Source organism: Pleurodeles waltl, chromosome 8 (genome assembly GCF_031143425.1).
Source record: "Pleurodeles waltl isolate 20211129_DDA chromosome 8, aPleWal1.hap1.20221129, whole genome shotgun sequence".
In the NCBI taxonomy this organism is placed as follows: Eukaryota; Metazoa; Chordata; class Amphibia; order Caudata; family Salamandridae; genus Pleurodeles; species Pleurodeles waltl.
In genome coordinates, this window is record NC_090447.1 from 716,790,854 (window position 1) to 716,817,690 (window position 26,837).

The 26,837-nt window shown below is 43.0% G+C and overlaps 1 protein-coding gene across 3 annotated transcripts in view; it reads right to left on the reverse strand.

The window, feature by feature from the left end:
- Window positions 1-26,837, reverse strand: part of DCBLD2 (discoidin, CUB and LCCL domain containing 2) — a 529,217-nt gene that overhangs the window by 430,445 nt on the left and 71,935 nt on the right. The window contains exon 1 of one of the 3 annotated variants that reach the window (XM_069204888.1): window positions 15,591-15,897. The exons of 1 other annotated variant lie outside the window; for it this stretch is intronic. Coding sequence is in view for 1 of the 2 variants with exons in the window: in XM_069204885.1 (XP_069060986.1) it covers window positions 15,566-15,722 (157 nt within the window). In the remaining variant the exon portion in view is untranslated. Of the gene's footprint in view, window positions 1-15,565; window positions 15,898-26,837 lie in introns of those variants that run through there. One more of the 3 variants, XM_069204885.1, reaches the window with a different exon arrangement.

The window sequence follows — 26,837 nt, forward strand, 5'->3', positions numbered from 1 at the left end:
CAATTTTGTTTCATGAGGGCCATAACTGCATTAATATTTTGTGTTGCTGTTTTCCTATGCAATACTTTTGGTGAATCAAATAATGTTTCATGAGAACATAAATATATAAATGTTTTAAATGCATTTAAAAAAAACAGATTGTTTTGCTATAAATTAACATTTTGGGGACGTTGTAAAAGCAACCTGTTGTGACTTGAATTTGTCCGATGGTCAAAGGGGTCTTTATTTCATTTGTATGCTGTGTCCTGTAATTCTGCAGCATTGATATCACAAGGTTCCATATCAGGAGTCTTGAAGTTGTCAGCTCGAATATGGTAGAAGGTTCCAATATCCAGCTGCTGGTGACAGATCCAAACTGACAACCTCGAGAATCCTCAGATAAGGCAGCAGGGACTTACTTAGCTGCAGAGTGGATGTTTTTCCACACAGCTCTGGGCAGATTCTTTCAAAGACCTGATGCAACACTTAAAGCCAGATCTATGATGGAGCAGGAGATGCTGGAACTTGTGTGAATGAAGAAGTTTGGAGTGTTTAGTGCCTTGCTTGATAAGTAAATCCAATGATCACTGTGTGCTCCTTTCCCCAGCAGCTGGCCCAGGGTGCAAAATGGCAGCTGCTACTGTGTCGCACTTTGGCTAGTAGCCCGTGGTCTTGCTTGAGTTCACATGTTAAGGACTACATGTTAAGGACTACATGCCTCACATTTCATTTGTGCCAGGAAACAGTTCACAATGAAACAGAGCAACCTGCATTTTACCTCCACTGTAAGAGTTTTCCTCCTCTGATATCTATCTGGCAACAGAAGGTGCTGGAGTTTGGGCTCCATGAGTGTGGCAACTTGCACCACGAGCCTACATGGACCCCCCAGCTGCATGAATACTGACCGACACGGAGGGCTTCCTGTATTGAGACTCCCTGTGGACACTGATTTAACGTTTTGTGCAAATGTTTTTAACCTGTGATGCAAAACCAGAGGCTCTTACAGTGAGGTGTCAATGGTTAAAGGATGTTTGAAGGTGGCACAATCGGAAAGGTGGATACAGGACTGGCAGTCGAAGATGTCTACCTTCCAACCCAGGTTCTCACGCATGTGGAAAATGTACACCCCGAGTCTTTCAAGCACTACACAATATCTTAGTAATCAGCTTGGAAGAGGTCAAATCTGTGCACAATCTTGCCTGCGCGTCAAAGATTAGGACTCTGGAGGTGCTTCTGATGGCCCTCAAGTTTCACTGTTTAAAAGACCTTGCTTCGGGCGATGAGCTGGCTGCTGAACTGGAGCTAAACAGTGTATAAGATCCCTACTAGAGGTATGAATGCAACCAGAGAGCTCCCTTTTGATTCCCTGCAATGTTTTGTGATATGTCGGAGGACAAAAATATATATATATATATATATATATATATATATATATATATATATACACACACACACACTAAATCTTAGGGCCAAGGCACATGAAAACTTCTTTATAAGGCTGGCATGTGCGAGTTTGACTAACTTGTAGGTGAGTTAAGAGAGAAAGTTTTCTGATTGTCTTGCTGAGTGTTTCTTCTTGCCGAGTTTCTCTGCTTTTCCTTCTGCTCCCGCTCCCATCTCTTTTTTCTGAACTATAAAGGGGTGTGCATTTTGAGACGATTGTTAGAGGTGTAAATAGAATGTAATGCTTACTTTAATATCCTTATTAACAGAGCATTTTTGCAATTGCACTCAGGTTTTAGTAAGGTATGGAACACTCAATAGATTTTCTATAAAGAGAATTGTGAGGAGAAACCTTGTAACATAACTGGCACAAAATGACATGACAGCATAATAACAAGACGACAATAGTGGCCACCAGAAACACAAGTCCCAACAAAACTGCTTCCCAAAGTCAAAGCAATCCACTTATATTGTAGAATCATTTGCTAGTCTATCTAAAGACAAGAATAATGCAAGGATTCCCAGACAAGGGGACAAGAATTGTAAAGCATGTATTGTATTATGGTATTTGGAAAGCACTTACTACCCCTTATGAGGGGAACAATAGAGCGCATGTTCAAGCAGGTTGCACACTTTAGAGTGTGGGTGAGGGGTTATAACAGTGTTGTCTTTGCCTTCAGCTTACATAGGAAGTATGTCTATGTTATGCATGATGACCGCCAAGTTGCGGTTATCATGTTATGTTATGAGAAGCTGCCTTTAGTGGTGTGCTGGATAATTAAGTGCGAGACAGACACATTTTTACAATATATGTTATTCTGGTAGTTTTGATTAGCTCCACTAATCGCATACTGTGCTAGTAATTTATCCTATGCTCTCAATCAGATTTCTTATGATGGTTGTGGCAGGATGTCATCCACTCTGGTGATGTTCTCGATCTGCAAGGGGTGAATCCAAGGTCTGCCAGGACAGACCTTGTTGCAGTCCTTTTTTTAAATTAGTGCCATTAAGGGCTGATAAGGATAAAGATTTGGCAAAATTAATGTCATCCTTTTGTTATTATAGGATGTCAGTTCTCAGAGTAAGCGACTATTTGGAACCTCCAGGGTGGACTGTGGTAAAGTCCTCCGGTGACTGGCAACTTGTGGAAGGTCTCTTTGGTCTCGACAGGCCTACATGGATAGGACTGAGGAGTTCTTTAGGCACGCTTGCATAGCCGTATCCTTTCCATAGGTCCTTTTATATTGAGCAAGTAATGAATTTTATCTTATGGTGACATGGATTATATTAAATTGATACTGAGAAGACGGTCATAGTGACTAGAGTAACAGTCCTCTATCTAGTGGTTAGAGGTAGACAGTAGGGTACAATTAAGGATTATGTCCTGGAGTCTATTTAATGTAGTATGTTAAATTTTTGTTTTAAATTTGTTTATTGCTCAAAGGTCGGTGGTCCTAATATATCAAATTACAACTGGAAACAGAGTTCAGGAAAAAACAACCCACCTCCTAAATGTCAACACCCACACTCCTCCCAGTGGGGGAACTCATCCACATGATCCATCGGTGATCTAACTCATCTGAGCCGTTGACACACTCATCAGAAGGAGTCTAACTCGATGTCTCATGGATGTTCCAAAAACCCATTGCCATGTGGGGTGTCTGCCATATATCTCTAGTCGTTTGCAGGTGTGGTTGTAAGTCGGAGAACTCGCAGATACTTAGGGAACGTAAGTTCCTTATATGTTCGCTTCAGAAATGTGAGGCACAGGCCCATTTTTTGTTTTCCAAGTTGACTGTCCTCACGTGAAGAGTCACTGTGATTCTTTCCAACCCCATCAGGGCCTATAGGCCAATAAACCACATTTCACAGTCTGGCATGGCTTCCACCCCCACAACACTGGTATGGCTTATTCACCTGGGCATAAGGCCAAGGTTATTGCCCTCCACTGGTGTGTACGCAGTGGGAATATGAGCTTAATGGGTAGGCCTAAAGAAGTATAGGCTGGAATTGGAGGAATGTCTATGGAAAACATTTTGTTCAAGTTGCTCAACATGCATCCGCAATAGGGTTTTAATTTGGAACACTGCCACAGAAGATGCACATGGGTACCCAGTGAACCGTTGCGCCACCAACAGTAAGGTTATCTGTTCAGAGCCCACAAGTGGGTTCAGGCGGGTGGGTAGTACCAGTAATAGGTAATTTTGGTTATTGTTTTTCTACCTGTTGCACTGGGTGCAGTTGTACATGTGCACTCGTATATCCCTTCCCATTCCCTATCTGAAAGCGTGCGTCCAAACTCTTGTTTCCGTTGTTTCTGTGCTGCAGTACGAGGCAAGGGGACCACCTTTAAGAGAAGTTGATAAATGTCAGTGACAAGATGTATATCATGGTTTTTGGTGATGAACCACTTTTCAAAGGCAGTTACGGGGCGGGCTACTTGCTTGCGTTCATGTGCTCCCTGTCAGTTGCACCATAGTCCTTTTTAAACTGGTCAAAAGATTGTAGCCCATTCTAATCAAAAAAGTCCCCATTGGGGAGGGTATGGTTTTTAAGCCCAGCGATGCAGCCATACTATCCCAAGCAGCCATAATGGCCTGCCATACATCCCCCAGGATCTGTGTTTCTTCAGTAGCCAAGGTAGCATCAACACATGGATGCCTGTGATTGACTGGTCAATAGAGCACCAGTGTTTCTCAGATGTCCTACGGTGCCATTCTACAATGTAGAGCAGTTGTGAAGCCACATTAGCAGTATTTGAGACAGGGGACTCCCAATTCTCCTTCTTCCAATGGAGTACATGGATGCTGTTTTGCCATTTGGACCCCCCCTCCCCCCTTTCTAGATGAATCCTTCAATCAGGGTCTGCATATCAGAAAGAGAGACATGGGTGTCCTTCAGTACATTAAGTCCTGAAATTTGATATTTTTTCCTGATGACCTTAACCCCTGATGCAGAGCCAAATGTATTTAGTTCATGGAGAAGAGCGAGGAGAGGAGAGTGGTCTGCAGGTTTGTGAGCATCAGCAGGACAACATCTGCATGCAGAGCTAAACATCTTATAGAAAGTGACCGTAAACCTGCCTGGGCCTTTATCTATATTGCAGTTTGGGGATGGTATTTATAACCTTCTGAATTGTAATGACCTTTAGCATTTCAGACTATGGTGTAGTGAGGGCCAAGAGTGGAATTGTGTCTAGGCAAGATTGTGTGGTCCCGGAAGGGGTAGGTCTGGAGTATATAGTGCAGAATAATAGTGTTGGAAGGTGCCTGAGATATGCCCAGAGGTGTAGGCTTTCTTGCCAACGCTGGTGGTAATATAGTTGATGGTCTGCCTTTGCCATTGAGCTTGTAGACAAGAAGTTTACCCCCTTCATCTCCCCCCTGTGTAGTACCTATGCTTGGTGCACAGTAAAGCATAGTCCACAGGATCCCAATCAAGAGCATAAAGATTCTGTCTGGCAGCTGTCCACTTGTGCCAAACCTTCTGGGCCCCTCAGTGTTTATGTTGACCCTCCAGGTCACTCCACTCACCCTCTCTTTTGGATCCCTACACTTGGCCATCCTATCTGTGTTAAAGGTAAAAGAGATAGCAATAAATTCCCACCTTAATACTGCTTTAAAAGTGTCCCATAACAGCATGATCTGGGTGACCGATAGCTCATTTTCTACCAGGTAGTTGGTGATCCACATATGGATGGAGATGCGAACATCTGGCTGTTTCAGAATATCATTGTTCAATCTCCAGTGTCCCCGACGTGTGGAGACATCTCTGTCATGCAAGATAGGTAGCATTGGGTTGTGATCTGATAATGCTGTAACCCCTATACCACCTGTAGGACTTGTGTTAGGAATTGTGTTGTGCCTACGTAGTAATCTAGTCTGGCATAAATGTAATCAATGTGCTGCAGAGAAGAATGTGTAGTCCCTAACGGTAGGTTAATGTCCGGGGTCCTTTAGCCATGTGAGCCTATCTGCGGAAAGAACTCTTTCTGATCCACCCCGTGTGCCAAGCCATTTAAACCTGTGTCTATCACCATATTAAAGGTCCCCATGAGTATTTAGGGATCCTGGTTTGGCCATGATTAACAAAATCGCATTCCGTAGGAATTGCTCTTGCTTTTTATTGAGGGTGCATATGTTGCGACTGTAGATAGGGTTTTTCTGTGAAATTTGTTGACCAGTATTACTGCAATTCCTTCCCTCTTGTCCAGGACAGACAACAAAAGTTGCCATGTGAACCAGCCGGACAAAAAGGCTACCCCAGTCCTTCCAGAGCAAGTGAGTCTCCTGAAGGAGAAAGCAGTCACAGCCGAAGTCCCTGAGTAAGTGAAAAACTGAGCCACTTTTCACTAGAATCTTAAAGCCACAGATATTGAGACTAAGGGCCTTCAAGCATGAGCTTGGAGTATCGTGCCACGTGGCCCCTCAGAAAATTTCACAAAGGATGTGGGTCTCTCTTATTTGGTAATTGTATGGTATTATTATTATTATTGTGCTACTGTGTGGTGCTTCCCAAATGTCCCTGGGAACTAAACAAGCAATCTCAATACTCCTACTCCCTTCTAATGGAGTATACCAATTAAAAAGTAGGATAAAGAAACACGTCGGGTTCCCTCTAGTCCAGCCTCCTGATTCCGTGAAGCGATATTTCGGTATCAATCCTATTGCCTTGGTGACTACAGGGGGCCCTCCGCGGTCAGGCCATTGGTGGGAGGTTAGGATATGTCTGTGGCGATCATACTTGTGTCTATGTGAGGGTTGGCAGCATCCCTTCACCCCCAGAGAAGGCCACACTACGCAGGCGGCTAGTTCACAGTCGTACTTTCTCCCCCATGGGGGCCATTCGTATAACTGGCAAACAGCACCCTAATATCGAGGTCCTGCCCAGTGACATGCTGATTAGCCACCGGGCAGGTTCTCGGGCTGCTAATAAGGCCAGCGCATCGCTGCACGGCTTGCCAACCCTCATCTCCAATAAAGAGGCTGTCCTGTGCACTGCTCAACCCAGGCAAGATGCTCCTGTCAGCAGCACGTAGACGAGGGCGAGCAAACACGTAGGCCCGGTCAGGCTGGTGAGAAGTCTGTCCCCCTCCGCCCCTCTCTGGGCTCCTCTGGGGCATCAGTAGAACTGCGGCTCTAAAGTCCATTGCCCCCACCCCCCAACTCCAGATGCGTTGATTCGGGCAGCGGGAGGGTTAGGTTGGCAGTGGAAATGGGAGTCAGGGTGCATTGCGGAGGCGAGGTAATCCTACTCACCCACCATCTTGGCCACGCCTCCTCATTTTACATTTTGAAATCAACTGATGAGTATGTATCTTATGAGATTCGAAGAGCCCCTGACAAGTATGTAACACACTAGCTATTGTTATGTGGGGGAACGCGGAAAGAGTGCTATATCAAGGACGGAAGCCTATTTACAGATAACACACAAAGGAGCAAGAAAACAGCACCCAGCGTCCATTTTTCAAGTTACATAGCACAGTGATCCTATAAACGTGTTTCCCAGTTCTGCTTTAGTACAGTTTTCCTCTTCTTAACTTTTCTCTTTTTCCCTCCTCCATGGGAAGCAAAGGAGCGATTCACTCTCACAAATTACATTTCGACTGGGGTCGCATACCAAATCCTCTAATAAAGGCTGAACAAGGTATGTTAAAAATGAAACAAGATATTTGAACTAAAAAATACAAACTTTGGGACAAGAGATAGTCTTCGCCAGTGGCTGGAAATGTCTGGTGACGCAACAAGATTCTGAAATGGCTTTTTCTTGGCGCCCGATGCGATCCAGCTGTTTTATTAACGCAGGCACGCAGTAGAAGAAGTTGTCCAAACAGCACGGCATCATCAGAAAGGAATGCTCTGACTCAGGTTTTTTTTGCACTTCACCAAAGGAAGCGGTAACAAAACGAACAGACTTCGAAGGAGCAGTTCCAAGACACACATAGCAAACAAAGGCAGGAGCAAGGTCATCCAAAGACCCAGAAAGCTGTGTTCATGAAACGCTCACATTACACAGGCAGTAAAGCATGCTTTCGATTCCTTGAAAGGCAGAAATCACTGTGGCATACATATTCCAGCCTATTTAACAACGCCTTCGCTAAAAAATGAAACAGACCACACGTCCTGGCCCAAAAGTGAAATAGACTACCCCTCCTAGCCCAAAAGTGAAATAGACTACGCCTCCTAGCCCAAAAGTGAAATAGACCACCCCTCCTACAACTGACAGCTGCAGTCCCACTTTAACCCCTGCCACAGACCGGTCCTTTTGAAAGTCTTTTCGGCCCATTCATATCAATAAAAAATATATTTTTTTAATGAGTAGGCTCTTACAGGAACTGAATAATAAAGTGCTTTCTTTGCCTTACAACTGTTATTTCAACTATGGACAAAAAGTTAAAAGAAAAGTGATAGAAGGAACATTTTCAGAAATAGAAGAGTTTTTGTTATCGGTCATAGGAGTGAGCTACGTGACTATGAACCACAAGGAGAAAATAACTGCAGTCTGGACAGAAGCGCCACGCCTATTTAATATTCGAAATGTAAAACAGGTGACCGCCTACTATTCAATTACTACAGCACACTACAAGTCTTTGCTAAGTGCTTGTGCACTGTTTTATTATTTGGGTCGAGTCCATGGTACATTACACAATGGTTTTAGCCGAAATGGTGAGATTTCCTCAGGACTACCCCTCTTAGCATTCTAATGTACACACAAACTTACTACGGCAATCACCAAGGCAGGCAAATTGACGTTTACAGAAAATCAGAGATTTGAGGGGTTCCTTCTCAAGTGACTGCAGTGATCTAATAGTTATATGTAGGGATTTACCCACTGGCGCATTTCTCTGGCAGTTGTTAGACAACTGGTTGAGTTTGCTGATGAAATGGAGTGAAGTTCTCTGACCTGCCTTCAAATAGGTCTGACTGGAAGGAGCTACATTCACACCTTCTAAATCTGCCACTTTCTTTTTTCATCATTGAAGGTGTGAATGTAGCTCCTTCCAGTCAGCTAGCAGCTTCCAATTGTTTGGTGTTGAAGGACCTGGGATCGCAAGTGCAATCTTTGGAGTAAAAGGTATGACACGGCCACCCATTATTTGATCGCCTGGTACATGAATTAACAGATGTATTGAACAGGGTCAGTTAAAAAAAAACACACACACACACACACACTGCTTATTAAATTCCAATTGCTAAACATATGCCAATCACAAATGAAAAATGCTCCAGATTAAGTGACTTTCTGAGAACCCATATGACGTGTCATTAAACTGTAAATAAACCCTGCATTCTAATTTGATTGCCCACATCTTTCTGAAAGTCCGCACTAGAGGTCTGCGTGCTAAACGCTCAAACATATTGGTCATTATTAGCGGTGTCTGCAGCAAATATCAAGGGGGGATGGGCAAGGTGGGGGACAAATAATAAACATTTTAAAAAAAAGACTTACCTAGCATGAAGCAGTATTAGGATTGGTCTGAGTGGCTCAGACACAACCCTACACAGCCAGGCTGGAGAAACACAAGTGTGCATGTGTGTTTGGCCGGCCTAAGATGGCTGGCCAAACACACATGCACACTTAGTGCAATCCATTCCTCATCTCCCCCTCTCCCACCTCCAACCTCCCATGGCCCAGACCTGCCCCCCCCACAGCAAAAAAAAGAAAACAATATTGAAGTTTTGTTTTATTTTTCTGCTGCTGGCTCTTAGCCAAGGGGTTGACGCTACTCCGCCATTGCGGAGGATCGCCAACCTGGGCATTATTTGTAAGCCTTGAGCATAAAAACTGGAAAGAAAGACCAAATAAGCATTCAACCCTTCTGAGGTGGATATGTTAATTACGATTAAGCTGATTAACAGTAAAATGAGCTGCTTACAGTGCTCCGAAATGGCAGCTGTGCGGTACAAAGGGTCATATAAAACAAGTGATTAATATTACTAGTTTAACACCTGAAGGAATGGATCGCTTTGTAAAATTATGATGATTAATTTTAAAGCAATAATGAAAGAAATCTTTTTATATTATCTACTTCCATTTTAATCTGACTGCATCTACCTAGCAGGAAGCGCTAGACAGTTATTACGGTTTATAATGTTTGTTTCTATTATCTTTCGTGATTTCATTTGATTATTTTTCCAGACTTTTTAAATCTTTGAATGTTCATGCATGTTTAAAACTAAAACAAATATTGAGAAAGTGAAAGCAATCCCAGATGGAGATGAGACAGCAAAATAACCCTTTTAAGGCTGGGCTAAGGTGCAAGGATGGGAAGGCGCCTAAAAGAGGGTTAAAAAAAGAAAAAAATAAATCGCAAAGGCCTCAATGCTATTGTAACAAAGTAGGTACCACACTTTGTTGATGAAGAGATGTCTTTATTATAAGTTACCTCTAACACCTCAGCCTCCTTCCTCCAGCTCCTACGTCTCTCTCTCTCTCTCTCTCTCTCTCTCTCTCTCTCAACCATCTTACATTTGATCGTCAAGTATTAACAGGTTCTAGGAACAAGGAACTCTAGTAAAGAAGAGTTCTAACAGTGAAGGTAGGACACTACAGCTGCGTTGCTATAACAGATAACACCATGCGTGCACCTCCAGTGCTTTACATTAAGGGAATCACACGAGGCTCCTTCAATTGAGCAATTTTAGAAAACCAGCCTACACTCTCCCCCCACTACAATTTTGAGATGGGAATTCACAACAAATTTTGGTTTAAAAAAAGTGTGGGTTGACCATTCACTGCTAACAACTTGCAATTGGATGACTATGTTTAAGGGCATTCGCCATAACATTAGAAACTGACCTAAAAGAATATTACCTACTCCTATGCTGCACTCTCTAAAGGTATGTTACCTACACCAGAAGTCTTACCTCTCAAACAGTTCAAAGGACGAAGTTTGTGTGGCCCACCTCTCTCTTTCTGAAGAATACCCAATTATGTTTCATATTGTGGGTTGTCAGAGGGGGTGTGGACCAATTTGCCCCAAGTAAATAACATGAGATAATAAAAAGTTGAAAACCCACTTTTATGTCCAAGTATGAGATTTCGACCTTGCAACTTGTTATGATTTGTAATATGAAGTTAGTACTCAGAGTCAAGATGATGAATACAAGTGTATTTATTGGTGCCCATTTGGCTGGTGGTGGTGGGGGGGGGGGGGAACAAATCCACCTCCCGTCCTTCTTGCTGTTGCGTCTTAGTGCTTAATCATTGGACTCTTACCAAAATCAAATATCAAAAATTAAATCAAGTTAATTCTCACTGGGCTGTAGCAGGGAAGAAATGGTTCTATAAGAGGCCAAGAAGGGTTCCCACATTCTAAGACACTTAACCGAACCGTTACTGCAATCTAAGTCTGAGATTCTCTTGACTGACAGTAGCCAATCCATATGGGTAGGGGGGAAACCAGAGATCCACTTAATGCATATTTCCCGCCATGCTATCAGGACAAAGTAAAAGAAGAGGTGCGCCAGGGGTCTCTCCAATCTATTGTACGTATTCCTCTCGGCACCCTCATATAGTCCAAATAAAATCATTGGTAGCGTTATCTCAGCGCGTCTATTTATGATGGATAAGATCGTCTTACCCACTTATTCCCAGAACGTTTGAATCCCCGGACACTGCCACGAGAAATGGATATCGTCTGCTCCCTTTAGATCGCACTTCGGGCAGTTACTCTTCCTTTGGATCCTATTCTAGCAAATCTTCCGGGGGTCCAGTAGGCCCGGTATACAGTGAACAGTTGGTTCCTCCGCAAGGGAGCAGATTTTACCACAGACCAAAGTATATTCATAGAGGCCTGACAGGAATGAGGGTGGTCTAGTGCAGGAAAAACAGGTTTCCACGCCTCTGCGGGTAATGGAAAAGAGGCATCTTCACCTTGTACTAAGGCCCAACACCACTTTGAAACTCCTTTTTTAAATCTCTTTGGACCAGTGATTTCCCTTTCCCAACTGTGGGGCACCAAGCCTCAGGTTCTCCTTGTACCCAGATTTTAATTTGCAATTATTTAAACCTGGATAACTTAGCATTGGTTGCTTCGGATAGAGATTCCCAAGAGCTTACTGAGCCCCCACTGACTATCTGTCCCCAGCGCACGATTCCTCCCTCTATCAATGGAGTAGCTAGTGCGTCTTGCAGACACAGCGTTGTACTGAGTGAATTCCAGATTGGGGCCAGCTCACTGTAATACGGGATACCCAGTCTTGTTCTTACTTCATACCAAATCCTGCAGGCATTAAGAACTTTTAGTGTAACTTTTTTTGTAGTACCTGGGGTGGCCAAATGTATAGAGGAACCGTGTGCCCTGGTCCCGGAAGCTCCCTGCCAACACCTGCAGCTGAGAAAGTTCATATTCCTTGGAGAGGAGTGATCTAATATTTTTCGATTGGAATGGCCAGTAATAAAACTGGAAATCTGGGAATGCGATTCCTCCATCCAGTTTCTTCTTTCTCAATTTTTTCCATGCTACTCTAGGATTTTTATAAGACCAGATGAAACTAACTAATCCCCCCTGCAGTTTCCTTAACCAGTCAGTTTAAAGAGTAAGGGGATGGTGTTAAAAATGAAAGTACATTTTGGCAATATCACAGTTTTTATTAAATTTGTTCTACTTAAAATGGAGAGATGTAAGTGTGACCATTGGTGGAGTAACTTCACCTACAGGGGTGCCCAAATTTCACCTGAGCCATCTCTGCCAAATTCGTATCCACTTTTACCCCTAAGTAACGAATTTCATTTTTCTCCAATAGACCGTCCTGTGGGCCATTCCAAGTCATTGCTCCAGATTTATCCGTATTAACTAAATAACCTGAAATTTCCCCAAAGCCAGCTGTAATTTCAAAAAGTGCCAGAAAAGCACTTTGGGGATTCTGTGTATAAATCAGGAGGTCATCTACATACAGGGTTTCCTTCAGGACCCAGTCGTGATTCTGAAAGGGTATAATTCACTGGAAGGGTTCAATATATAGGTTGAAGAGAAGAGGAGAAAGAGGGTAACCCTGTTGTGTCCCTCGTTCGATTTTAAAAGGTGAGGATAGAATATCATTAACCAGGACGCGAGCAGAAGGTGCCTTATAAATAGCTTTGATTGCTTTAAGAAAATTATCTCCCAAGTTGTTACGTTCCATTACTGCTTGCAGAAAGAGCCAGCTTACTCTGTCAAAGGCCTTTGCAGCGTCAATTGTTAATATGGCAAGAGGCATGTTCGTAGTAGTTGCAATGTCAATTGCGGAGACTAGATTCTGAGTCAGGTCCCCTAAGTGTTGATTTCTTATAAAATCTTTCTGGTTGTTGTGTACTAAGTCACCGATCACATTATTCAACCTCCTGGCAAATAGTTGTGCGAAGATTTTGTAATCATTATTAAGCAATGAAATGGGTCTATACGACTCACATGTCCTAGCATCTTTCTGCGGCTTTAATATTAAGGTTATATTAGCTTTGTTCCAAGAGGTCAGAACCGGGGAAGACTCATTAAGAACCGAATTCATCAACTGAGTCAAGACTGGCACTAGTTCTTCTTTCAAGAGTTTATATACTTCAGCTGGTATGCCGTCTGGGCCCGGAGCCTTCCCGTTTTCCAAGCCAGAAATAACATTATCTACTTCGCTAGGATGAAAACATTGATTGAGGGTCTGGTTCTTTTCTGGTTCTAACCTGGGGAGAATATCTCCCTTCAGCCAGTTTTCAATCGCCTCTGTTAAAGCCACAGTGTCATCTCTATATAGTTAAGAAAAAAACGAATTCCCCTGCAATGTCTTGATCATCTGAGGAAATTCTACCCATCTCGTCTATCATTATGCCTTTAATCATATTCCTAACATTGTCAGACCTAGTCTTCCAGGCTAGTAACCTGCCACAACCTTCGTCGTACTCGAAATGCGCCAATTTAGTAGCTTCCCATGTGCTCTTCACAACTGATTCCAAGAAGACCTCAAGTGAATTTTTAACTTCCTGAATTTGGTGCTGTAAGTCTATGTGTGTTGTTGCATCATGGGAAATAACCCTCTGGGCTTGCAAGATACGAAGTTTACCCTCAAGAGCCTCTACTGTGGCTTTAGTTCTCTTAGGCCTGATGGCAGCGTAACTGATCAATTTTCCACGACTGAAGACCTTATACGTTTCAAAAACCGTGGCTATCTATGCAGAGCCTAAATTGATCTAAAATAAAATCCTTAGAATCCCTTTTCAACTTTAGAAAGATCTCTTCCTCCCCATGAGAGATCTATCCAGTGTCCATCTGGAACATGCACGAGAACCAGAAAGAGTTATAACCAGCTGCACGGCTGAGTGATCCAAGAGATGACCTGGCTGGTGAAAAATTTCCACTAAGTTATTTCAAAGTCTAGCATGCATCAAGAAAAAGTCAATTATAGAAGCGTGACCATGTTTTTTGTTCCAGAAAGTGAACTCCTTGGTCTGCCCCATTCTGCTTCGTCAAGGGTCAATCAGGCCAATATTTTCCATTATATAATGCAGGCAAGTTCTCATATTGTTTGTGCTGATGGTTGTTCTGGGGCTAGACCTATCTAAGGTACGATTAAGCAAAACATTAAAGTCTTCACCAACTACTATCAAATTCTGAGCTCTTCCAGACAGTTGCTCATAGAGGTCCCTAAGTGGGCCAGGGTCATCCACGTTAGGACCATAAGACACCAAGGTGTATATGACCCCTTCTAACTTAATATTTGCCAGAACCCATCTCCCCCCCCCAGGGTCAGGCCTAACATCTGTCAGATAATCTTGAACCTTATTCTTTACAACAATCGCTACCCCTTTTACGTTGCAAGATTGGTTAGTACAGGCAAAGTGAGTAATCCACCTTTGCGTCATAAGGATACTCATCCACTCCTCATATCGTAGATGGGTCTCTTGCAGGAGGATGATCTGACTATCAGATAATCTTAGAAACTCAAGAATTCTCCTTCTTCTGCTGCATACTCTAAGACCATTTACATTCCAGGTAAGAATTTTAAGTTTAAAAGTGACATCGGGCCCGGTCATCCTGTTCTTGTCCGGATAGCTATCTCTTGCTTAGCCCTTAACCGTGTCAGGACTCCATTTATTTTTGGGTTTTTTTCCCCATCTGCTCCCCACCCAGTGTGATCTTGGCCAGGTCATTATACAATGTGCCACCCCAACACTACCCTTCCCCAAACCCTCCCTAGGGAACCCTCCTCTAGACCATATTGGGTACCACTACCCTTAGGCCCCGGCCCTCCCCAGCCCGCTAGCTCTCCCCTTTTATCTGTTCGATCAGAACCTTAGCTTCTTGGGGGTCTCGCATGGTGTACATTTTATTTTTCCACATTACCTTCAGGGTGGCGGGGAACCTCAGTTGTGGAGTAGCACCCAAAGTCTTAAACTCCTGCATAAACTTCCACAGCTCCCATTGTCGATCTTGCGTTGCCCTGGATATATCAGATCTTATTAGGAAAGTCCAACCTTCATGCCTGAAGCCCTGAACTTTGAGAGCTTCTGTAAGGATCAGCTCTTTCACTCGATATGAAGCAAAATTAACCAGCACCTTCCTGGGTTTATCCTTGTTAGGGTTTCTCTTAAAAGGGTCCCGGTGGACTCTCTGAATTTCTGAGTCCAGGTCGAGGGAGGCTACAGTCGGGATATGCTCTTTAATCAAGGATATTATGAGCCCTTTCATTTTGTCCCCTTCCACACCTTCTGGAATATTAAAAAATCTGAGATTATTCCACCTACAGTGATTTCCCAAGGATTCTAGTTTCTCTCTCAGATCTTTCTCACTTCGTTTTAAAGTTTGGACCTCATGACTGTTCAACTCCACTTCTGCCTGAAATACACAAATAGAGGATTCCATAGCCCCTAATCTCTCCGTTAAATTAGTAATTTTCACATCAAGACCATCACAAAGCCCCTGAAGTTTAGCTTGATTAGAGTCAGATACAGCGAATTTGTCTCTCATCTCTTGCAATAATGACTGAAGTAGGGAATCTGTATAGTTTATGCTGCTTCGTTCAGACTCCACCTCTTGCGGTAATATTGAGACCCCCTCCCCCCCCCCCAGCCCAGCTGTGCCTTGTCCTATTTCCTGCATGACAGGGCTATGTGATAAGACCAATGGGGTAGATGATACTCCTGCCATATTGGCAACTGTATTTTGGGGGTTTACCTTTAGCAGCGCGCTTAGTCCTTACCCCTGTACACAGTGGTAATGATGTTGAGGCTAACAGGGGACCCGGGTAGTCCAAACCAGGCTTAGATGAAGATAAATTCTGCCCCTGCCGCCGTGTCCTGGCCCCTGGCCCAGATGTGCGCCTGGGGGTCATGCAGGAGAGTTGATGCTGAGTAGCCTGAAGCGTGGAAAAATGCTGCCAAGCATCCTTGCTGGAATCACGGGCGCGAGGGAGCTCTGGAACCAGCTCCCCTCAGAAATCCTGTTTCAACCAAGGCAGAGCCAGAAACAAGCCTGTGCTGACTCTGCATCGGCTGCCCTGGAAACACAGCCCGGCCGCCGCCCCTCTGTGCCGGCAGATCGACCACAGGGGGAGAAACGAAGCAGCAAACAGCGAGGAACAGCTTGGGGGCGGGGGGAACCCCGTGCCTTGGGGCATCCATCTGAAGCGGGCGTCTGCAGGGGAGAAGTGGGTAGGTGCAGCCGGGTGATCATCCCCGCGGTGGGGGAGCCGGCGGCAAAGCAGAGGGCGGAGACCGTGGTCTGTGCATCTAGCAGACCGTCATGTTCCCTGAGCCCCAGGGAACAGATGTTTTAAGTAAGACCTTGTAACTCCCTTCTTTAAGGCTCAATTTAGACCCTTTGGTTTGTTCAGCCAATTTCCCGACTCCCAATCATCAGCATGCCAAAAGCAATGCTATAAAAAAAAAAAAGACTTGCGAGGCAAACAATAGGAAAGCCAAAAACTGGTACCTTGGATTTTTTTTTTTTTTTTTCAAGATGGTAGTTATTCTGCATGTAGATGTAACATGACAGCCATTTTCGAAAGAGATAATAAATATACAAGATGCATAAAAAAATTCAAAAGTCAGAAACAAATTAATATTATCGCTAGATACTCTTTAAAAAGAATTTAATTTCCCGCTCTATTTGCTTGAACTGGCCTTCCCGTTTTTGAACCAAACAAATTAATAGCTTGCGTGCAGCTTTCTTCAGGAAATTAACAGTCAGATTGAATTACTCCAACACCATGCAATAAAGTGGAGGGGAATTCAGCCATGTGCTTGTTTGAATGCTAGCACATCGCTTGTCTTCGGCACTGAACAACCTATTAGCCCTCTACCATGCGGTACTGCTTTAGTACTGCCCTAAAGACAGACTTGGTAGTTTTGTGCCACTACTGTTCTCAACCATAAATAATCAGCCACAATTCGGAGGCCGGCATTCCAAAGCTTTCAAATTAAATATATCCTGTGTTTTTTCTTAATACAATTACTTTATCCCATTGTACATTAAATCACATAGGATGACATCTACATTAAGCAATACTTGGATATCCATATTGTCAACTGCAGGCGGAAATGTTATTGCATTTTTCAGTATTTACAAAAGACCTGCAAAGTACAGCGCGAAGAACATGGGTGGGAGCATGCACTCCTGCTTCATGCCAATAATGGTCAGCAATTTTACTGTCAGACCTCCATCTGTCTCCATGAGAACCCTGTCCACTTATCTGAATTTAATGAAACCAACAAGGGCAAGAAAGTGTCAGGGGTCACTTACTGATCGAGCACAGGCCAGAGACTAGGTCTGTCAGTCCTGGTGGCAGCCATGTAATAATTAATTAAGACTGGATAAAATTAATAACTCTTCTTTCAACAGCACTCTTTGGTAAGCGTAAGCACTAAACCTGCTTCACTGACATGTTCACCCAAGATTGCAAAACTCCTACTAGGTGTTTGGAATATTTGATTATGGACTGCAACATATTTGAGGTTGGCGTGTATATCACAAGGAACGTTTCTTTTGTAATGTTTTAAACACTGCTCACAAATATTTGTTCTTAGAACCCCCTAGAAGTATGTATCTTTTATTCCAAAGGGGTGTCACCTGTGCCTATGAAATTGAAAAAAAGTACATTTAAAAAGAAAATGGACGTACCAACTTTTTATGAAATCCCCCGCCATCACTTTTAAACACTTATCTAACAAGCATCATATATGCATATTGGAGCACAGAAACAGCACCTGTAGAGGGTCACTGAGAAGGTTTTGTCATGAAATCAAAGAAACACTCTTGAAAGCAGGTAACAACCATATTTAAATCAGAACAAACTACTGAAAGTAAACAATGATATTTGCACAGGTCTACCAAGTTACAAAGACCTATTCTTTTCATTTTCACAATTCCTTGGGGTAAAAAAAAAAAATGTCTGATCAGCTTATATGATTTTATTGGTATTAGTGGATTAGAATGGTAAAGCAGCTGGAGGACAAACAATTTATACACCGGGTAACTTCTCTAGATCAACATTTAAGAATTTAACCACACTCAAATGGAAAACTAGAAACCTTAAATACTTATGGATTTATTGAACAATTATTGCGAAAGCCAACAGTTAGTGCCTTTATAATGTGAGTGCTGAATTATTGGCTTTGCCAACGGTTGTCTGTACATTGTATAAATAAATAAAAAATAAAAAAATAAAAATACTGGACGAAAAGAAAACATATGGGACCTCAAAACTCAACATTGAATTCAATGTTTTCAATCTTTATAAATGTCACAGTTTAATTTTAAAAACACCTTTCACTCTGTAAACTCAACAGAACTTGAAAAGAATAAAGAAGTGTAAAGGTAATGCGTACCAAGGGCTAATATTACTTTCCACAGGATCCAGACATTTGATCTTCTGCAGTAGACCAGGAAGCAGATTTATGGCCCTCCAGGAGAAATGTCCTGCTAAGTACACCTTTGCCTCACATCCCAGCTAAGCGAGTGCTGCAGCTGGCCCTCCCCACAGTATCATAAAAAATGTGTGTGCACCAAAGCTTGAGCTTTCGTGCTTTATGTGGCATGCAGGAGATAAAACAACAAATCTTTAACGTCCACTCTTCAGCCATTCCCCAGAAAAAATATCAGTTACTATACTTTTACAGACATTTTAGGGGGAGTGGGGAGCAACCCGTCGCAGGGGGTGGGACTGGTATTTGAAACAGTGAAGCAGCACATGAGGGGCAGAGCTAGAAAACACGTGAACTCTTGATAGAGTGCTAACAAAGAAAGAAAGAAAAAAGTAGTTCCCTTAATGTGAGAAGTTGAAGGATATAACTCAGCCAATCAAAAGGACTGTAGAGATTGTGCTCCAGGGAAGGGACAAACATTGAATAAAGCCAAACAATGGTAGGCAATGGGCACGTTGTAAGTCCTATGCAAATTCCGGGGAGGACTTTGACAACCTAACTGGCAACCAGAAAGCTTGGCTTAATTTATTTAAAAGAATAACAAAATATTTCCAAAATCACTTTTGTCAAACAGATACAATCATGTTTTTGAATCAGCTCAAGTCTCTATTAACTAAAGATCTGTTTTTGCCTCTGCTAGAGTAGAATTAACAAATAATAACTCACAATGAAAAGGCACATAAACAAAAATGGGTGGGAGTGAGTCACAAGTAAGACGTCCCCGGATTAAACCAGTGCTTGAATCTCCCCAATATAATTAGACAAGGCACCACATTAGCTCATCGTACAGTCAAAATATGACAATTTAGTGGTTATCACAGCAACATATAGGGCTAAGTTTCCTATAATTAATCCTTCCCTGATCAGTTTAACTTCTGCTCCTTAGTTTCTGCCTGGAGATACATCTATAGCTTTCAACATAGAACCCCAAACCTCCAATACTACCAATTCATCAAGACAATCAATATATGCTATACAAATCTTCAGAAATTCAACTTACACGATCATTTTAGGGCTTCAAATATCAATATTAACATGATACACAACTACAGACACAACTTACAAAAGGTTTTGGTCAGAAATAACAGATTATCTTATGGTTGGGAATTCTGTTTTAATAGCTGGGCTGTCAGCAATGCTTGCATATGATGGGAAATAATGTACTTTTCTAGTATTATGTGCTCAAGTAAAAGGTTTCTCCTACCAAAAACCGAGGTTTTAACGTTCTGTGCAAATCCACTGATCTAATTTCTGTACACATTCATTGTTAAAATGATAATCTGTTTAGAGACAAACTAGGTCTCAGCAGTTCAATGGCTCTATCACTTCCAATAACACTAGCAATATGTGCTGTTCATTAACGAGTTCAAAAAACATGCGATGGAAAGGTAAATATGTCATACTCTAGGACAAGAAAAACTACATTCTGAATAAAGTGTTTGCTCATTAAATATGAAAATAAAACTTTGCCCAATGTGAGAGACATGGAGGTAAATGTAAATGGTAAAAGTGTTTAAATGTTGATCCCATTTCTGGACAAGTTATTACTGCAGCACCAAAAATGTATCATTTATTTTCCTTTACAAAAAGGTAGCAATATACAGTATTCACTTTTTCGACAGGAGTCTGATCTTCATAGTATCACAGTTTATGGTCATTCCTATTTCTTTAAATGAAATGGACAGAATTGTGGTTTACAGGTAAATAGCCGGAATAGGAAAAATGAATGGACCTTAAATCCAGCCTACCCATGATTCGTAAAAAATAGCATGGGAATTTGTCCATACTTTGTCAAAAGAGTAGGAAAATATGACATCCTAAAAAGGTATAGTTGCCCATTTGTTGACTTGGATAATGGCACTGCTGTCTTTCGGCTGCGATCTTTACCATCAACCATGATCATCTTTACACTTGGCATAAGTTGTATTTAAAAAAAAATAGCAATTTCTTTAAATTTTGCAGCACACTTTGTAACACAGAAACATGTTGTATTTGCATCTCAAATGATAACATGCATTGTCAGCCTTTTGTATTTGCTTCTGCTGGTTTTCTTGTGTCATGGTTTTAGTAAACATTTATCACTGGGGAGCTGCTAATATTTAAAACAAAAAAAAACTAAAAGCAAAAATAGGTTTTGGGTCCCAAAAAGCACATATCGCAATAGTTTTCTCGCTCAATGAAACTATTTATTTTGTGGCTGTGCTACTTCTGAAACAGCAGAGTGTTGTCACCCAGGTTAACCAATGGTTGAAGTGGGTTGAACCAACGCCCTCTGAAGCTGAAGTGGACACAAGTAAAATGTGAACCACAAAACACTAGACTAATGGATGAAGAAGTCTGACTGAAAGCCCATATACGTAGGCATATCATACTTATACAATTCTAATAAAATCAAAACGCCATTCCTAAAAGTATATGTTAAACCTCTCTATAGCAGTCACATAAACCCCCTCGCCTTCATGCTTCAGATTTTACATTTGCCCAAGAACAAGCAATATTTACCTTCACAACCAGTAGCAGGGCCAACACAATCTACACACTACATGCTTGCCCCCATCTCACATCTCTTGCTACAATTCCTCAAAGAGGTACCACCTACTGAGGAACAGCACTGGCCCAGCAATGCAACAAGCATAATGTAGTGGAGAGTGCGCATATAGGTCCCAATGGCATTGCTGCAAATAGGCTGTTAACTAATTTGATAATTGTCTTAAGCTATGAAGTAGAATTTCTTCAGTATGTGCGGCCATATTGCCTCCCCCATCGTCACTGACAATTCCAGCGCACCTTGTTAGTAAAGAAACACTACTTCACAGTCTCCTGTAACCACTAATTAATTTGCAGAGTACAGCCTGCAGCTCTTACCCAACTGAACTCATAACACTGAATGCTAATATTTTAGAGTACTTTGTTTCAACACACCCTCTCCAATACAGAACCTAGCATACCTATATGCAGGGCGAACAGAATTAAATGGCATGGGAGGACCACATTAAGCAGCAGGATTGACTACATTATGAGGCAAGTAAAGGCAATTATGCAGTAAAATATTGCACATTTTGTCATAGTATTTCTTCATTATTTTGACAATTTTGCTCATGGGGACACTGCTTAGGCAAAGATTTCCCTCATTTGTAACTGTTTAACAACCCAACACAGCAATAAGCAACTAAAAGATAACTAGTCATCTTTCGTGAAAAGACTTCCAAAGAGCAGGAACCCATGATGCCTTTTTTTTTTTTTTTTTAGAAACTTTTGACCCATTTGAGCTAGAAACAAAAGATTGTTTTGATAAAATCTGCAGTTTTTGCAGCAGTTGAGGGATTATGTGAAAAATGTGGCAAATCCATAGCTATGCGGAAAATACTGCAACTGCTGAATTGCAAGTGACCTTGCCTACATGTCATTACAAAATAGAACACTAATCGTCTATGCCAATGGTTCCCAACCTGTAGTCCGGGGGCCCCTGGGCCTCAAAGTCTCCTCAGGGGGTCCGCAGCTGCTTAGAAATGTGAATAATATTTACAGATTAGGTACCCAGCTTTAAGTAATGACTAAGTGAGGAGGTCCCTGAATTCAAATAATGATTCAGTGGGGTTCCCCGGCTTCCAGTAATGATAAAGTGGGGTTCACAGAAGTCAAAAGGTTGGGAACCACTGGTCTATACCTTTGCAACTTTAATGCAAACTAGAATAAGAGCATGTCTTTCTAACATAGCAGCATAAAAATATATTATAGCGCTATAAGTAGAAGGATCACCAATGGTTTTCACTGATCGGATAGTGATAAAGGCTTATGGTACACTGCCTGTGCCATGATTGTGCTAGGTTATGATTGGGACCCGTGAGTTAACTATACATATGTCAGTGCTACAAGGATATACAAAAAGCTGATTATGCCCTATGCAGATGCTTGTAATTTAGTCTTAGGAATTAAAGGAGTAAGGAAATATGATTTTTTGAAATATTTTTTTTTTTTAAAGTCAAAACTCGTGAAATGTGCTTGAGAAGAGTTGAGAAAGACGAACGAGAAAATTAGCATCCAGTTTTTGTGCCTGGCGACTGTCCCAAAACCAGTCAGTAGTGACAGAGTAAGACACAGGGTAGGATGTGTGGGCTATTCGCTGAAATTCTAATAACAGCTCTTGTACTTAACTGAACATTGTCTGAGTCAGGGAAAATCAGATACAACTTCCAGGTGCCTAAAGACGAAAATATATGTCAAATGATGTAATGCAATTGTAAATATGTGGAATTTAATGTCACTGTCCAATTCAAATGCAAATTTTCTGTTGATGTACAGGGTCTTGCACCCTGAATAGCTTGCAACGACCCTGTGCTACTCAGATAATTTTTTACTTTGTAAACAGCAAAACATACATACACTTTACTCATTCATAAAGACAGCAAAGACTTGAAAAGCGTGCCAATGTTATTTTGTTACTGTCTTGATATGAATTTATCAAATTTTATTAACATTTCATAACAACCATCCCACCTCCACCAAGCCCCAGTGAGGTTTTGGAGGGTAGTCCACCAAGGGAGGTCTCCCCTTTGGAATTATTGGGAGAATGGAGCAGACTGATCTGGCTACTTTGGGCCACATTTGGGCTTCATATGTGCGCCGGTTATTTAGCTAGTCATTTTATGATTTAGGTCACCATTTTGTCATAGGCAACATGGTGGCTGGCTAGCAGTTAGGAGTAGAGAACATTTTTAGTCGGGAATATATTTAGTGTAGAAAAAGTAAGGGTTAATATTGTGGTAAGAGAGCTATATTAATTCGGAGAGTACTTCAAGTACCTGAGGATGTCGGAGGATTTGGTGCTTCAGGCCTTGTCGTTGCTGCAGGAAGCGGGCAGATTAGAACGGCTCACACCGGCCACGTGGCCTCAAGCGTGACCGGTGAGGAGTGCTGCAGCAGGCATGGCGGCAGCAGTATTAGCATGCTCGCAACCACGTGATTCCAAGGGCTCTTCAGAAGAGGTGAGTTTGAGGGGCTGCTCACGTACTCGACGAGCGGCCCTCGTTGAGAGGAGCCTGCATCTGTGAACTGCATGGCAGCGTGCAGTGCGATGAAGGCCTAAGTCAAATATTTTGAGGGCGGTGCGCTCGCAGGAAGCCCCTGTCAAGGCATAGGGAAGGGAAATGAGGCGGGGTTTCCTGTAATGCTCGGGCTGCTGCAGTGAAAGGCAGAGGAATGGGAGGTGGGAGGGGAAGAGGGTTGGAGGGAGGGAGCAGGTTTTTGGAGCAGGCTTAGCTCCTTTGAAGCAAAAATGAGCGAGCCGGAGAGGATTGTAATTTAAGTGATGCCCCTTTTTGTGAGTTGGAAGTTTTTGGGACCCATGAAGAAGAGATTGATTTGCCCGGGATACGTGGAGAGCTTCAAGATGAGGAGCAGCAGAGTGATTTATCTTGGGATGGAGTGGTACAGGATCGGCAGACCACGGACCTTAATAGGGGTATGGTTGGGACTGTTGAAAGATGGGAGGAGTCTGGAGATCATAGTTTGGAGGTAGAGAACAGCCCGGCATAAGCGCTAATGGGGCCCTCTTGGACTGGAGTGAGGAAGATGAATGGCGCAGTAGGCTCCCCCCACCAAAGTTTATTCACGAAGGAGTGGATAAGAGCAAGGTGCCGGGGTGGTTCGTGGGAAGGAAGTGAAGACAAGAAGTGGGGATATGAGGATGTCAGGGTGGACGAATTGGGGAGAAAAAAGGGATGGAAGTAGGGGGAGACGTACTACAAATTTACAAGAAGGTCAAGACCAGCACACTGGGCCCTTCTTGTTTTCCCTTTTTCTCAGCAACTAGTGCCCAGCACAAGTAGAGGCTCAAAGGAGATTGAGGCGGCTCAGGACCCTCGAGGAGAAGAGAAGGCAGAGCCCAGAGCGGCTGGCCAGACCAACGAGGGATCGGAGAAGACAGCGAAGTTCAAATGCAGCGATGTCAGAATGGTGCAGTGGAATGGCAGGGCTGGTGCACCCGTCGGCGTCTTAGGGCATCAGCAAGCCACAGATATGGTGGCAAGGTGGGAGAACAGGTTTACAAAAGACCCCTCGATGCCCACCGGTGGCTACCCAGCATATACATGCAGAATCCTACAATTATAGAGCGGATCAACGGGGCCGTCTGATATAGCTTCTCTGGATTTGAGTGGGCACACTGTGCTTGATTACGATAAGGAGAGCTGAGAGGAAGGGGAGGTGCAGAAGGAGCATGGGTTTCGAAGGAGAGAAGGGGAATGGTGGCAGAAAGAGAACATGCTTGAGCGAAAAGAAGGGAGTGCAGGAGGGACAGATGCTGCTGTTTTTCATATCTTACAGGATTCAAGTTCTCAGGGACAAAATGGCTTGCGAGGTGCAGCAAGAAGGGATGAGCTGGCAAGGCAGACGAGTTCAGAGCAGGCATTGATCTTGGCACCAGGTAATGGGGTGCAGAAGCTCAACGCAATGGTGTCAGAGGCAGTGGAGGCCACTGAAATAGGTGGTAATGAGGCACGCCTGTGGAAAGGAGTATACATACCCGATAGAACTGTTGGAATAGATGTGGCTATGGGGTCAGAGGTAGGGCCACACACTAATAAAGGGTTGAAAGGACAAGCAGTAGAGGGAGCTGTAGCAACTGCTGAGGGAATATGCGGAGAGCAGGTGGTTGTAGACAAGACGGAGAATAAGAAGAATGGTTTAGAGAGCAAGGAGGTTAAAATTAAGAAGTTACAATATATGGGAACTTCCAAGCCTCTTGGTGACCACCTAATGCTTGCCACAAAGCAGAAGGTATGGAAAGGGGAGTATGCTGAAACTCCTCCATAGAGAAGTAAGAGGGAAAGAAGGTTAAGAAGAAGAAACTGAATTGGCTAAACACCCTTAGGTCCCTGTAACAACTGAGAACTGGATTGCAGCCTTTTTTATATTTGCCAGTGTGTACTGTGAAAGATGCCCATAGCGGTCAGTAGCTTTTCTTAAATAAATGGACGTCATTACGAAAGTGCAGTTGAATTACAGCGGATACGCATGGGTTCAATATGATGAAGAATTTTGGGCCCCCATGGCAGTAGACCCTGAAGTTCAATGGGGAGAGACTGATGCGTTTTTTGGGCAACATACCATGGGTCCTACCAAATTTGGAAAGATGGTATTTACAGGTAATGGTGTTCCTATATCATATCGTCCCATTCGGGGAGGGGTGGGGTCTACAAAAGGACAATCAAGTGGGCTTAGCAATAGACAAGTGGGGGCGTGCTGGGCCTGTACAATAGAGTATTGCCATTTTCAGCATGAATGTTCCAAGAGCACAGGAAGGCACGCTTTGGTCAACTGTTGGGGAGTGCAGGCATCTGGGGGAATCAGGAGGTCAGTGGCAATTGTCTCAATGGAGTGGGGGTCACAACAGTTCAATACAAACAGCAAGAGGAGGAAGAGGGGTACACGGCTCTGGGGGCAAGAGCTCCTACTCCAGTTAACCTGGAGAAGCTGGAATTCTGGTTACAGCAATATGATAGACAGGATGATGCTAATCTGTTACGGCACAGTTTCACATTGGGAGTCAGACTGGGTTATACAGGTCATAGAGGGCAACGTTGGGGAGAGAATCTGAAATCAGTGAGATCACACAAGCAGGTAGTGCGGGAGAAGTTACAGAAAGATTTTGGAAGGTCCCATGGCAGGCCCTTTTCTTGATTGGCTGATGCAGAACCTCATGATTTCTTCCATTGGAGTTGTCCCAAAAAAAATTAAATAAAGGAGGCTGGACATTTTTGGTTGATTCAACATTTGTCATGGCCAGAGGAAGCTTCTGTAAATGACTTAATTCCTGAAAAGCTAATATTGGTGACATATGCTTTAGTGGATATAGCATTTGAGATAGTCGAGCAGGTCAGATAGGGAGCCTTGTTGGCTAAGAGTGACATGAAATCAGCTTTTCAGCTGTTGCCGGTACACCCTGACGACTTTGAGCTTTTGGAGGATCCAGTTTGAAGGTGGTTGTTATGTTGATAAAGCCCTGCTGATGGGTTGTTCCATCTCGTGAGTGCTTTTTTTAATGCTTAAGCACATTTTTGCAGTGGGTTTTCCAGCAGAGCACAGGGCATACAGCAATAACGCACTATCTAAATGACTTTTTCTTAGTAGGGAAACCAAGGTCAAATCAGTGCATGGAAATGTTGGAGGCTTTTTAGGAGGTCATGAAGGAATTGGGGGTTCAGTTGGAACTGGAGAAGACAGTAGGACCTGTCACATCATTGTCTTTTCTGGGTATTGAAATAGATTCACTCAGCATGGAGGCCCTTCTCCCATTGGACAAGCAGATTGCAATGGCTCAATTGTTACATCACATGCTGAATAAAGAATAAGTGACAGCCAGAGAGATACATGTGCAGTTGGGCCATTTGAATTTTGCGTGTAAAGTGTTAAGGGCTGGAAGGAGTTTTTTTTAGGCACTTGGGGTTGTTCTTGGCTGGTAACTGTTTGCCTCATAACCATATCTGCTTGTCAGCAGGGTGAAAGAAGATTTAAGGATGTGGCTT